This window comes from Oncorhynchus masou, chromosome 22 (assembly GCF_036934945.1).
Source record: "Oncorhynchus masou masou isolate Uvic2021 chromosome 22, UVic_Omas_1.1, whole genome shotgun sequence".
Lineage (NCBI taxonomy): Eukaryota > Metazoa > Chordata > Actinopteri > Salmoniformes > Salmonidae > Oncorhynchus > Oncorhynchus masou.
The window spans coordinates 214,722-229,965 of NC_088233.1; the positions used below are offsets into that span (position 1 = coordinate 214,722).

General features: G+C 45.4%; 1 protein-coding gene across 1 annotated transcript in view; it reads left to right on the forward strand.

Annotated features, from left to right (window-relative positions):
* Window positions 1–8,656: 8,656 nt before the first annotated feature.
* The window catches only part of LOC135508869 (beta-hexosaminidase subunit alpha-like), a 98,616-nt gene continuing 92,028 nt past the window's right edge, over window positions 8,657–15,244 (forward strand). The window contains exons 1-4 of the mRNA XM_064929072.1: window positions 8,657–9,063; window positions 9,537–9,644; window positions 14,146–14,211; window positions 14,309–14,355. Of these exons, the coding sequence (XP_064785144.1) occupies window positions 8,796–9,063; window positions 9,537–9,644; window positions 14,146–14,211; window positions 14,309–14,355 (489 nt within the window). The 5' untranslated portion in view covers window positions 8,657–8,795. The remainder of the gene's footprint in view (window positions 9,064–9,536; window positions 9,645–14,145; window positions 14,212–14,308; window positions 14,356–15,244) is intronic.

A 15,244-nucleotide genomic window follows, 5' to 3' on the forward strand; every position in this document is an offset into this window, starting at 1 on the left:
CCTACCCTGTGCTCTGACCTCTTTCTCCCTCTCTCTCCAGATGAAATCTCGCTTCTTGTGACGGCCGGCCGCCCAACAACCTGCCCGCTTGACCCTATCCCCTCCTCTCTCCTCCAGACCATTTCCCAAGACCTTCTCCCTTACCTCACCTCGCTCATCAACTCATCCCTGACCATACAGCTACGTCCCTTCCGTCTTCAAGAGAGGAAGCGAAGTTGCACCCCTTCTGAAAAACCTACCTCGATCCCTCCGATGTCAACAACTACAGACCAGTATCCCTTCTTTTCTTTTCTCTCCAAAACTCTTGAACGTGCCGTCCTTGGCCAGCTCTCCCGCTATCTCTCTCAGAATGACCTTCTTGATCCAAATCAGTCAGGTTCCAAGACTAGTCATTCAACTGAGACTGCTCTTCTCTGTATCACGGAGCGCTCCGCACTGCTAAAGCTAACTCTCTCTCCCTCTGCTCTCATCCCTTCTAGACCTATCGGCTGCCTTCGATACTGTGAACCATCAGATCCTCCTCTCCCCACCCTCTCCGAGTTGGGCATCCCGGCGCGGCTGCAGCTTGGATTAAGTCCTACCTGACAGGTCGCTCCCTGGGTGGCGTGGCGAGAAACTGTCTCCTCACCACGCGCTCTCACCACTGGTGTCCCCCAGGGCTCTGTTCTAGGCCCTCTCCTATTCTCGCTATACACCAAGTCACTTGGCTCTGTCATAACCTCACATGGTCTCTCCTATCATTGCTATGCAGACGACACACAATTAATCTTCTCCTTTCCCCCTTCTGATGACCAGGTGGCGAATCGCATCTCTGCATGTCTGGCAGACATATCAGTGTGGATGGCGGATCACCACCTCAAGCTGAACCTCGGCAAGGACGGAGCTGCTCTTCCTCCCGGGGAAAGGACTGCCGTTCCATGATCTCGCCATCACGGTTGACAACTCCATTGTTTCCTCCCCTCCCAGAGCGCTAAGAACCTTGTGATCCTGGACAACACCCTGTCGTTTCTCAACCAACATCATGGCGGTGGCCCGTTCCTGTAGGTTCATGCTCTACAACATCCGCAGAGTACGACCCTGCCTCACACAGGAAGCGGTGCAGGTCCCTAATCCAGGCACTTGTCATCTCCCGTCTGGATTACTGCAGCTCGCTGTTGGCTGGGCTCCCTGCCTGTGCCATTAAACCCTACAACTCATCCAGAACGCCGCAGCCCGTCTGGTGTTCAACCTTCCCAAGTTCTCTCCGTCCTCCAAGCTCCTCCCGCTCTCTCCACTGGCTTCCAGTTGAAGCTCGCATCCGCTACAAGACCATGGTGCTTGCCTACGGAGCTGTGAGGGGAACGGCACCGCAGTACCTCCAGGCTCTGATCAGGCCCTACACCCAAGCAAGGGCACTGCGTTCATCCACCTCTGGCCTGCTCGCCTCCTACCATTGAGGAAGTACAGTTCCCGCTCAGCCCAGTCAAAACTGTTCGCTGCTCTGGCCCCCAATGGTGGAACAAACTCCCTCACGACGCCAGGACAGCGGAGTCAATCACCACCTTCCGGGAGACACCTGAAACCCCACCTCTTCAAGGAATACCTAGGATAGGATAAGTAATCCTTCTCACCCCCCGCCCCCCTTAATGATTTAGATGCACTATTGTAAAGTGGCTGTTCCACTGGATGTCAGAAGGTGAATTCACCAATTTGTAAGTCGCTCTGGATAAGAGCGTCTGCTAAATGACTTAAATGTAAATGGCTGTTGGAGGTCCTGACGAACCACGTCCAGATAAAGCGTTCGGAGTGAAAAAGTAGAAAGAAGTAAAGTTGAATGAAAAAAGTTGAATGAGGGAAAAACCCAAAATATAAACGGTAATTAAAAAGTAAAAACTGTAAAGTTGTCAGGTAGCAAAGTAAGGTTGGCAACAAAATGCACAGCAACACGTAAACAAGTCTGCAAGTTGTGACCGGAAATGGCGTCAGCAACGTCAGCAACACTACCTAACAAACTGTAGAGTTAGGCTGATCAGGTATCAAAAAATGTCTGCAGCATTGAAGGTCCCCAAGATCACAGTGGCCTCACTCATTCTTAAATGGAAGACGTTTGGAACCACCAAGACTCAATCCGGGGAGAAGGGCCTTGGTCAGGGAGGTGATCAAGAAACCGATGGTCACTCTGAGAGAGCTCCAGAGTTCCTCTGTGGAGATGGGAGAACTTTCCAGAAGGACAACCATCTCTGCAGCACTCCACCAATCATGTCTTTATGGTAGAGTGGCCAAAGAGAAGCCACTTCTCAGTAAAAGGCACAACAGCTCACTTGGAGTTTACCAAAAGGCACCTGAAGGACTCTCAGACCATGAGAAACAAGATTCTCTGGTCTGATGAAACCAAGATTGGCCTGAATTGGCCTGAAATCTTTGAACTGAATGCCAAGCGTCACGTCTGGAAGAAACCTGGCGTCACCCCTATGGGGAAGCATGCTGGTGGCAGCATCATGCTGTGCGGATGTTTTTAGTGGCAGGGACTAGAAGACGAGTCTAGTTTTAGAATAAGGCTGTAACATAACAAAATGTGGAATAAGTCAAGGGGTCTGATTACTTTCTGAAATCACTGTATGTATTTGGCGTTTTACATGGATTTTTTGGTCTGTTGTACAGTTAATATTCTACCTGCTGTATTGAAATAGGATGTAACTATAGATGTGAGGGAGGAGAGGATGAAACAGTGGCTGGTGCCAGAGGCAGGGTAGCCTAGTGGTTAGAGCGTTGGACTAGTAACCAGCAAGTAGCCTAGTGGTTAGAGCAGGGTAGCCTAGTTCTTAGAGCGTTGGACTAGTAACCAGCAGGTAGCTTAGTGGTTAGAGCAGGGTAGCCTAGTGGTTAGAGCAGGGTAGCCTAGTGGTTAGAGCAGGGTAGCCTAGTGGTTAGAGCAGGGTAGCCTAGTGGTTAGAGCAGGGTAGCCTAGTGGTTAGAGCAGGGTAGCCTAGTGGTTAGAGCAGGGTAGCCTAGTGGTTAGAGCGTTGGACTAGTAACCGGAAGGGAGGCACCAAACCCCTGCTACCCTGTTCTAACTGTATCACCAGCTCTGTTCAACAGAGATATTCTCTAGACCAGTGGTTGTCTATCCTTGTCCTGGGGACCCCAAGGGGGGCACATTTAATTTTTCCCTAGCACTAGACGGCTGATTCAAATGATCTGACTAAATTCTTGATAATGAGTTGGTGTGGCGAGAAAGAGAAAAGAGATTCTTTGATTCAGAGGTGTGTCCACAAACCTCTATGTATTCCCATTGGTCCTTCTGGTAGCAGCACCCTCCGCTCTCACAGTATCTACATGTAGAAGAGAAAAGTGTATTGGGCCAGATGTCTAATTAGGGCTTCAGCAGCAAAGCTTGTAAAACCCTATTGTATTTGGTTCAGCCAGGACCAGGTGTCAACCCCTATTATATTTGGTTCAGCTAGGACCAGGTGTAAAACCCTATTGTATTTGGTTCAGCCAGGACCAGGTGTCAACCCCTATTATATTTGGTTCAGCTAGGACCAGGTGTCAAACCTTACTGTATTTGGTTCAGCCAGGACCTGGTGTCAAACCCTATTGTATTTGGTTCAGCCAGGACCAGGTGTCAAACCCTATTGTATTTGGTTCAGCCAGGATCTGGTGTCAAACCCTATAATATTTGGTTCAGCCAGGATCTGGTGTCAAACCCTATAATATTTGGTTCAGCCAGGATCTGGTGTCAAACCCTATAATATTTGGTTCAGCCAGGATCTGGTGTCAAACCCTATTATATTTGGCTCAGCCAGGACCAGGTGTCAAACCCTATTGTATTTGGTTCAGCCAGGATCTGGTGTCAAACCCTATTATATTTTGTTCAGCCAGGATCTGGTGTCAAACCCTATAATATTTGGTTCAGCCAGGACTAGGTGTCAAACCCTATTGTATTTGGTTCAGCCAGGACCAGGTGTAAAACCCTATTGTATTTGGTTCAGCCAGGACCAGGTGACAAACCCTACTGTATTTGGTTCAGCCAGGATCTGGTGTCAAACCCTATAATATTTGGTTCAGCCAGGATCTGGTGTCAAACCCTATTATATTTGGCTCAGCCAGGACCAGGTGTCAAACCCTATTGTATTTGGTTCAGCCAGGATCTGGTGTCAAACCCTATTATATTTGGTTCAGCCAGGATCTGGTGTCAAACCCTTTAATATTAGGTTCAGCCAGGATCTGGTGTCAAACCCTATAATGTTTGGCTCAGCCAGGATCTGGTGTCAAACCCTATAATATTTGGTTCAGCCAGGATCTGGTGTCAAACCCTATAATGTTTGGCTCAGCCAGGATCTGGTGTCAAACCCTATAATATTTGGTTCAGCCAGGATCTGGTGTCAAACCCTATAATGTTTGGTTCAGCCAGGATCTGGTGTCAAACCCTATAATGTTTGGCTCAGCCAGGATCTGGTGTCAAACCCTATAATATTTGGTTCAGCCAGGATCTGGTGTCAAACCCTATTATATTTGGCTCAGCCAGGATCTGGTGTCAAACCCTATAATATTTGGTTCAGCCAGGGCCAGGTGTTCTAATCTGTTCCAGTATTATTACTCTTTGTTCAGAAGGAAACATTTAAATGCACATTCCTGTGAGATGGTAAGGCCTAGGAGGTTGCAACCTCTTATGCAATGCCATGCTAATTAGCCACTTTGAAGGCTCACACCCCTCACCCCGTTTCGCCTACTACTGACCAATAAACGTTCACATGGCCGTAGTTTGGCACATAAGTTCATATAGATCAGAGACACATATTTGTATTGTAACAAAACTTGATGCACATGTTCTGAACACTGTCAAGACTCAACATATGTAAGCACATTTAGACAGGCCGCACATACATATACAGTACTGTGCAAAAGTTTTAGGCAGGTGTGAAAAATATGATGTAAAGTAAGAATGCTTTCAAAAATAGACATGTAAATAGTTTATATTTATCAATTAACAAAATGCAAAGTGAGTGAACGAACAGAAGAAAAAAGTACATCAAATCAATATTTGGTGTGACCACCCTTTGCCTTCAAAACAGCATCAATTCTTCTAGGTACACTTGCACACAGTTTGAAGGAACTCGGCAGCTAGGTTGGCCCAAATATCTTGGAGAACTAAGCACAGTTATTCTGTGGATTCAGACAGCCTCAGGTGATTCTCTCTCTTCATGTAATCCCAGACAGACTTGATGATGTTGAGATCAGGGCTCTGTGGGGGCCAGGTACCATCACTTCCAGGACTCCTTGTTCTTCTTTATGCTGAAGATAGTTCTTAATGACTTTGCTGTATGTTTGGGGTTGTTGTCATGCTGCAGAATACATTTGGGGCCAATCTGATGTCTGATGGAATTGCATGATGAATAAGTATATGCCTGTACTTCTCACCATTGAGGAGACCATTCATTCTGACTAAATCCCAACTCCATTAGCAGAAATGCAGCCCTTAACTTGCAAGGAACCTCCACCATGTTTCACTGTTGCCTGCAGTCATTTGTGTACCGGCGAACAAACTGCCTTCTGCTACAGCCAGTCATTTCACAATTCATCGGTCCAGAGCAGCTGCTGCCATGTTTCTGCACCCCAGTTCCTGTGTTTTCATGCATAGTTGAGTGGCTTGGCCTTGTTTCCATGTCGGAGGTATGGCTTTTTGGCTGCAAGTCTTCCATGAAGGCCACTTCTGACCAGACTTCTCCAGACAGTAGATGGGTGCACCAGGGTTTCACTGTTTTCTGCCACTTTTGAGCTGATGGCACTGCTGGACATCTTTCGATTGCGAAGTGAATTAAGCATGATGGTGTCTTTCATCTGCTGCAGTAAATTTCCATGGCTGACCTCTAGTGCTCAACGTTGCCCGTTTATTTGTGCTTCTTCAACAGAGCTTAGACAACAACAAGACAAGGTAGTTATACTGCATCAGCAAGGTCTCTCCAGGCAGAAATTTCAAGGCCGACAGGGATTTTCAGATGTGCTGTCCAAGCTCATAGGGTTAGTGCTGTGGAAGTGATGTGGCCCAGGCCGTGCAGAACACCTCCCGTAGGTCCTGGTGCTCCGCGGGAATGGCGGAACTGTCCGGGGCACCGTCCGAGCCCCCAGGAAGACGTCCCGGGGCAGGTTGTTCTGACTTCAGGCAATGGGCATTGCAGAACGGGCCCCAGCCTGTGATGGCACCAGTAGACCAGTTAATGAGGGGATTGTGTCGTTGGAGCCAGGAGAATCCCAATACCACGGGAATCAGAGGGGACTTGATGAGCAGGAACATGATAGCCTCGCTGTGTTTCCCCGACACCCGTAGGTTGATGGGAGTGGTGTTGTGGGTGACTCGGCTTATAGAGTGCCCGTCTAGCACTCTAACATCCATGGGGACGGAGAGGGGCTGAGTGGGGATGTTCAGCTCGGACGCCAGGATAGCGTCCAAAAAGCTCTCATCGGCCCCAGAGTCAATGAGAACCTGGAGAGATTTGTACTGGTCTCCCCACAGCAGAATGGCATGAATAAGGGGTGCGAGCAGGGGAAGCAGGAACGTTCGGGCCATCTTCGGCAGCCCTCGGGGCAGGTCGGGAAACCTCGGGTTCTCTCGGCAAATGTACATTACACCAGGGCCATCAGTAGACACAATATAAGTAACCTGAATGCCTCCACTGACCTTACAGCTATTGTGTACAGTAATCATGTGCCTATGAACCAGATGTATCCTGTTAGCACTAAGGCAGTGTGTCCTAGTAGGAAGTCCACTGTGCAGCTCACCCTGCACTAACATAAATAACATGAACACATCTACTGCTGCTAGGCTTCCCAGTAAAGCAAGTACATGTTAACACATGTAGCTTAACCTCTCAGAAAAGATAGAAATGCCAATGGTGGAGGTGTTGCTGTTTATATTGAGCCACATTCCTGTAAAGCTTAGAGAGGATCTCATGTTAAATAGTGTTGAAGTAACATGGCTACAGGTTCATCTGCTTCACCTAAAGCCCATTCTGGTGGGAAGCTGCTATAGATCACCAAGTGATAACAGTCAGTATCTGGATAATATGTGTGAAATGCTTGATAATGTATGTATAAACAGAGAAGTATATGTTCTGGGTAATTTAAATATTGACTGGCTTTCATCAAGCTGCCCACTCAAGAAAACACTTCAAACTGTAATCAGAGCCTGCAACCTGCTTCAGGTTATCAGTCAACCTACCAGGGTCGTTACAAACAGCACAGGAATGATATCATCAACATGTATTGATCATATATTTACTGATGCTGCAGATATTTGTAGTAGTAGTATGCAATGATCACAATATAGTATCCATAGTATGCAATGATCACAATATAAAAGCCATATCTAGGAAAACCAAAGTTCCAAAGGCTGGGCCTAATATAGTGTATAAGAGGTTATTCAATAAGTTTTGTAATGATTCATATGTTGATGATGTAAAGAATATGTGTTGGTCTGTGGTGTGTAATGAGGAGCAACCAGACGCTGCTGGTCTGTGGTGTGTAATGAGGAGCAACCAGATGCTGCACTTGACACATTTATGAAATTGCATATTTCAGTTGCTAATAAGCATTTACACATTAATAAAATTACAAAAAACTGTTAAATCCCTGTGGATTGATGAGGAATTTAGAAGTTGTATCAAATCAAATCAAATTTTATTTGTCACATACACATGGTTAGCAGATGTTAATGCGAGTGTAGTGAAATGCTTGTGTAACATGGCAGCGTGGTTAGTGTTGAGGGGAATGATGCAAAAGGAATGGCAAATAAGTCTGGATGCATAACCGATTGGCAAACTTATTGCAAATTGAGAAATCATGTGACTAAACTTAATAAAAATATGAAATTACACTATGAAATAAAGATACGTGAAATAAAGAATGATAGTAAAAAGATTTGGATACAATTCAATTCTGGGGAAAAAGGTCAGGTCCATCATTCATTGAGACAGATTGCTAATTCTATTATTATTATTTTTCAATACATCATACGCAATTCAACTGACATATGCAATACAATAAAGTGAAACAATTAAAATAAAACATTTATTTTAGTGTTGGCAAGTGGGAATGACCCTCAAATTGGCTTCGTCTCGTAGTGAGGTGCTATAAAACGTAGCGAGCGTCATAGCTAAATATATGTTTTGGGTATATTCTGAAATGGAATACATGAGCAAACTATACAACTAGCGAGCCAGAGATGGGTAACGTTACCTGACAGGAGCGCTAGCTAGGCTACGTTAGCTTGCTAGGTACAGTTGTAACAGTATGGCTTTGGACCAACAGTATGGCTTTGAACAACTGACACCCACGAAGCATCGTTACCCATCGCTCCACAAAAGCCGCGGCTTTGGGAACCGTGACTGTTGTTGATGTGTGCAGAAGGTCCCTGGTTCGCGCCCGGGTATGGGCGAGGGGACGGCTTAAAATTATACTGTTACACATTCATAGTTTTTAGTATGGCTGTTTTTAAACTCAACTTCAACATTTCCACCATTTCGTCAGATCATCATTCTCCCTTTCTTGGGCAAGGAACATTTTAAAGTAGACTTGGATCTGACGAGGTAAAAACGTAATTTAAGTGTTGGGGGTTTTAGGACTGTTTACTTTGCGTTTGGACCGGAACCCGAATGTGGGATTCACACCTGATCACGTGATTTGTTTGAGTCTGAAGCGTATGCCTGTATCACGTGACTCTCTTCCAGTTCAGTCTTCCTACTTTGAACGCCAGGACCGTACAGCACACTGTACATCCGCAAGAACACCAATTTGACATTCTAGACTCACGTGATACAATGGAAGAGAAAACTATCTCCAACTCCAGGCGTTGTTCTAAACAATGGCTTTGGTTCATGGTTTTGTTCATGTCCTTCTCTGTAATCTACGTGGATGCGGTGTGGCCGATGCCTCAGATGATCAGCTCTTCCATGGCCCGATACACACTAAATCCAAGGGAGTTTATTTTTCAGTACTCTAGTGGATCATCCGCTCAACCCGGTTGTTCTCTTCTGGACTCGGCTTTCGAGAGATACTTCCCGCTCATCTTCACGGATTATAGGGCAGGTAATAACAACATTTTAAATAAATGTATAACAGTTTTAAGTTCTGTGAATCAGTCCTCATTGTTCATTGGTCACGGTCAGTTGTTGGGAGTATTCTGATTTTGAAAACCATGTTGCCAACCATTGTAGAGCAAAACAAAAGGGACCTTTGGTTTGGTACCTATTCATCATGTGACTTTTAGTTCAATGAACACTGCAGAGCCCCAGCAACACTGCAGAGCCCCAGCAACACTGCATAACAGCTGTTATTTAAAAGGAATTAATTTAAGAATATGCCTGCTTAATGACCTAACCTTTATTAGAAGCAGAGTTTATTTGGTTATATTTGAGAGTAACGAATTTGCATGACTTGCAAAGTTGTTTTCACATATTTTATGACTACCATTTTAGATTTTTGAGTTGTACAGGTGAGCTATTTCACATAATTCATCATGTTCATTGATGTTTATGTTCATGTGTTTGTGTTTGATTCAGCCAGACCCAGACAGCACAATGAATGGTTTAGGTTCCCTTTCACCGTTGTGGTCCATGTGGAGAGAGCAGAATGTGAGGGCTATCCAGACGCAGACTCCTCAGAAAGCTGTAAGTGATGAAACACTAAAACACACTCTGTCCTGACACTTCCACTGTGCAGCCCCTGCTGAGTAAATACACGTAGTGGTGAAAGAGTACTGAAATATCCTTCTCCAGTAGAAGTAAAATTACTGGTTTAAAAAAAGACTCAAGTAAAAAGTAGCTCATGTAAAAAGTATTCAGAGTAAATGTAATGTGGTTACTTTTAAAGGGTACTTTCATAAATCAGATTTTATTTGTCACACACATGGTTAGTAAATGTTAATGCGAGTGTAGCGAAATGCTTGTACTTCTAGTTCCGACAATGCAGTAATATTTAACAAATAATCTAATAAATTCACAACAACTACCTAATACACACAAATCTAAAGGGGTGAATGAGAATATGTACATGTAAGTATATGGATGAGCTGTGGCCGAGTGGCATAGGCAAGATGGTATAAAGATGGTATAAAATACAGTATATACAGTGGGGAGAGCAAGTATTTGATACACTGCCGATTTTGCAGGTTTTCCTACTTACAAAGCATGAAGAGGTCTGTAATTTTTATCATAGGTACACTTCAACTGTGAGAGACGGAATCTAAAACAAAAATCCAGAAAATCAATTTGCATTTTAATGCATGACATACAGTGGGGCAAAAAAGTATTTAGTCAGCCACCAATTGTGCAAGTTCTCCTACTTAAAAAGATGAGAGGCCTGTAATTGTCATCATAGGTACACTTCAACTATGACAGACAAAATGAGGAAAACAAATCCAGAAAATCACATTGTAGGATTTTTAATGAATTTATTTGCAAATTATGGTGTGAAATAAGTATTTGGTCACCTACAAACAAGCAAGATTTCTGGCTCTCACAGACTTCTTCTTTAAGAGGCTCCTCTGTCATCCACTCGTTACCTGTATTAATGGCACCTGTTTGAACTTGTTATCAGTATAAAAGACACCTGTCCACAACCTCAAACAGTCACACTACAAACTGTAAGTATTTGATCACCTACCAACCAGTAAGAATTCCGGCTCTCACAGACCTAAAGGACACCAATAAGAAGAAGAGACTTGCTTGGGCCAAGAAACACGAGCAATGGAGAGCAATGGACATTAGACCGGTGGAATTCTGTCCTTTTGTCTGAGTCCACATTTCAGAGTTTAGGTATCAACCTCCGTGTCTTTGTGAGACACAGAGTAAGTTAACGGATGACCTCCATGTGTGGTTCACACCCTGAAGCATGGAGGAGATGGTGTGGGGGTCCATGGCTGGTGACACTGTCATTTATTTAGAATTCAAGGCACACGTTACCAGCAAGGCTACAACCGCATTCTGCAGCGATACGCCATCCCATCTGGTTTGGGCTTAGTGGGACTATCATTTGTTTTTCAACAGGACAATGACCCAACATACCTCCAGGCTGTGTAAAGGCTATTTGACCAAGAAGGAGAGTGATGGAGGGCTGCATCAGATGACCTGGCCTCCACAATCACCCGACCTCAACCAAATTGTGTTATTTCATTTTTTTTATTTTTTCACTTTTATTTAACTTGGTAGGCCAGTTGAGAACAAGTTCTCATTTGCAACTGCGACCTGGCCAAGATAAAGCAAAGCAGTACGACAAAAACAACAACACAGTTACACATGGAGTAAACAATAAACAAGCCAATAACACAATAAACAAGTCAATGACACAGTAGAAAAAAGAAAGTCTATATCCAGTGTGTGCAAAAGGCATGAGGAGGTAGGCAATACATAGGCCATAGTAGCAAATAATTACAATTTAGCAGATAAATAGCATTAGTTTTGATGTCCTCACTATTATTCTACAATGTAGAAATAGTAAAAATAAAGAAACTCATGAATGAGTAGGTGTTCAAAAACCTTTGACTGGTATTGTACCTTAAATTAATCTGCTGATGTTATTACTAATATATCCAACATGCTGTAAACTATTGTCTTAGCAATGAATTGTTTTTAATTCTCATCATCCAACTATGACACACCCCTCACTATTGTCATTGGTTGCATTCATTGCGCTGTACATAACCTGGTTCAAGCATTCATTCACCCTGAAGAAGGCACAGCTATGGATAGTTTGTATACAGTGTCCGACTCTCCTTATTTATTTTCATAACCTACACTTTTACTGTCCTTAGTCAGCACCTCTACCAACTGTGTTGGGGCGTGTGCGCCAGCTCATGCTTTTTATTAGTTAAAACCATCAGAAATACTATTTCAGACATCCTCCAATTGCTACATTTGCACACAAGCCAGGTGTTCCTCATGTGTGCTCAACTAAAATGTATAACAATAAACATTATGTAACAAAGTTAAAACAATTCACACAATTAAACAATGATGGTGCACAAATTAGCGGGAAACAGAGCGTATTCTGGAGAGAGACGTACCTATACCCCCACACACCTTGTGTCTCCATATGACGTTGAGAAATAGTGCATTATGGGTAGTGTAGATCATATCCGGATATAAGTTAATAAATATTCACAAAAATAATGTTTGTAGTTATAGGTAACCAGATTGCTATTACAACTAAGTTAATAACACACACTTACTGTGGTGAGTAAGAACTCATGCTTCTGAAGGATTCAAATTGATTATGGGGGTCTTCTGAAGACCCCCTCCATTGATTATGTTAATTGCTTACATGCCATGGTACTTATGCTCACCGTATAGCTGAATATTGAGGCCTCTGTCTGTGTCTAGCTCTCTGCCAGAACGCGCAGCCCCGCGTCTGTGTCTAGCTCTCTGCCAGAACGTGCAGCCCCGCGTCTGTGTCTAGCTCTCTGCCAGAACGCGCAGCCCCGCGTCTGTGTCTAGCTCTCTGCCAGAACGCGCAGCCTCTCGTCTGTGTCTAGCTCTCTGCCAGAACGCGCAGCCCCGCGTCTGTGTCTAGCTCTCTGCCAGAACGCGCAGCCTCTCTTGTCTGTCTAGCTCTCTGCCAGAACGCGCAGCCCCGCGTCTGTGTCTAGCTCTCTGCCAGAACGCGCAGCCCCGCGTCTGTGTCTAGCTCTCTGCCAGAACGCGCAGCCTCTCGTCTGTCTGTCTAGCTCTCTGCCAGAACGCGCAGCCCGCGTCTGTGTCTAGCTCTCTGCCAGAACAGCGCCCGCCCCTCTCTGCGTCTGTGTCTAGCTCTCTGCCAGAACGCCGCAGCAGCCCCCGCGTCTGTGTCTAGCTCTCTGCCAGAACGCGCAGCCCCGTCTGTGTCTAGCTCTCTGCCAGAACGCGCAGCCTCTCGTCTGTCTAGCTCTCTGCCAGAACGCGCAGCCTCTCTGTGTCTAGCTCTGTCTGTGTCTTTGCTCTCTGCCAGAACGCGCAGCCTCTCGTCTGTCTAGCTCTCTGCCAGAACGCGCAGCCCCGCGTCTGTGTCTAGCTCTCTGCCAGAACGCGCAGCCCCGCGTCTGTGTCTAGCTCTCTGCCAGAACGCGCAGCCTCTCGTCTGTCTAGCTCTCTGCCAGAACGCGCAGCCTCTCGTCTGAGAAAAGGGACTGAGGGTGAAAGAGAGACAGTGTCTGTTTTTCTCTGAAACAAGGGCAGATTTGCATGCCACTGAGACAGGTTCTCAGAAACCTTGTGTTAACAATAACTTGTTCTTTGAGCTGCACATGCAGGGTTTGACATAGGAGATCGCACCGTAAGGTGTGACCTCGGGTATATAAGATCATGTCTTTCTTTTGTTCGGGGCAGAACTCAGGAGAGACATCAGTTGTATGTCTTATGTTTGATCTTTAACTTCTGTCTACAGCTGTATTTTGATTAAGATAGTTCTGATTTATAAGTGCACATTTTGAGTATTCCTTATTTGTTCAGTAAATAACGGAGCCCAGAAAAGTGGAACCAACATGTCCTACCCTTTAAAACAGGGGTGGCAAACTCATTCCATGGAGGGCGGAGTGTTTGCGGGTTTTTGTTTTTTAGAATCTAGACAACCAGGTGTGGTGAGTTCCTTACTAATTAGTAACCATAATTAATCAATCAAGTACCAAAGTATCAAGGGTGGAGTGAAAACCCACAGACACTCAGCCCTCTGTGGAATGAGTTTGACACGTTCTTTAAAATAAAAAAAACTTTCTTGATAATTAGTGAATTGGCATGTCTGAACCTGAACGTCGTTAATCATCACATTGAAAAGGAAGAGAGGAAATGAATGAAGTTCACTCACCCACCGCTTGGCTCACCCACCCCTTGACTCACCCACTCACTCAAACTCCCTTTTTCACTGAAATGAATGTAGGAACTAAGTTCATTCACTCACCCCCTCACTCACCCCCTCACTCTCACTCACATTGTTCAGAAAGAGTACTGAAATATCCTACTTCAGTAGAAGTATTTCTACTTTAATTCGATTTTATTCCAGTAGTAGTAAAAATGACTGACTTTGAAAAATACGAGTACTCTGAAAAGTTACTAAATTACAGTAACGTGAGTATTTGTAATTAGTTACTTTACACCTCTGAATACACAAGGCTGATTTGAATCTTTCTTTCTTGTGCTATAGACAAGCTGAGTGTGTGTTCTGGCCAGGCAGCACTGAGGGCTGAGACGGTATGGGGCGCACTCAGAGGTAGAAACACAAGTGATCAATACGATACAAATCAGTGATCAATACAATCAAAGATGTCCGTTGATGATGTAACCACATGTCCTCTGGTAAATAACAGGTTTGGAGTCATTCAGTCAGCTGGTCTACCAAGATGACTTTGGGGAGGTAAGTCATAACTGAACAGTCAACATTGTGTTTTATTTTATTTTACCTTTTATTTAACTGGGCAAGTCAGTTAAGAACAAATTCTTGTTTCCAATGACGGTCTAGGAACATTGGGCTAACTACCTTGTTCAGGGGCAGAACGACAGATTTTTACCTTGTCAGCTCGGGGATTCAATCTGCAAACTTTCTACCTTGTCGTCCAACGCACTAACCACTAGGCTACCTGCCTCCTCCCACACTAACCACTAACCACTAGGCTACCTGCCCTCCACATAGCCCGCACACTAACCACTAGGCTACCTGCCTCCCCCACATAGCCACTAGGCTACCTCCCCTCCACACTAACCACTAGGCTACCTGCCGCCCCTCCAACCACTAACCACTAACCACTAGGCTACCTGCCGCCCCTCCACACTAACCACTAGGCTACCTGCCGCCCCTCCACTCTAACCACTGCTACCTGCCTCCCTCCACACTAACCACTAGGCTACCTGCCGCCCCTCCACACTAACCACTAGGCTACCTGCCGCCCCTCCCTCTAACCACTAGGCTACCTGCCTCCCCTCCACGCCACTAGGCCCTCCACACTAACCACTTAGGCTAGGCTACCTGCTACCTGCCCCCTCCACTCTAACCACCAGGCTCCACCTGCCCTGCCCCTCCACACTAACCACTAGGCTACCTGCCGCCCCTCCACAACCACTAACCACTAGGCTACCTGCCGCCCCTCCACACTAACCACTAGGCTACCTGCCGCCCCTCCACACTAACCACTAGGCTACCTGCCGCCCTCCACACTAACCACTAGGCTACCTGCCGCCCCTCCACACTAACCACTAGGCTACCTGCCGCCCTCCACACTAACCACTGGGCTACCTGCCGCCCCTCC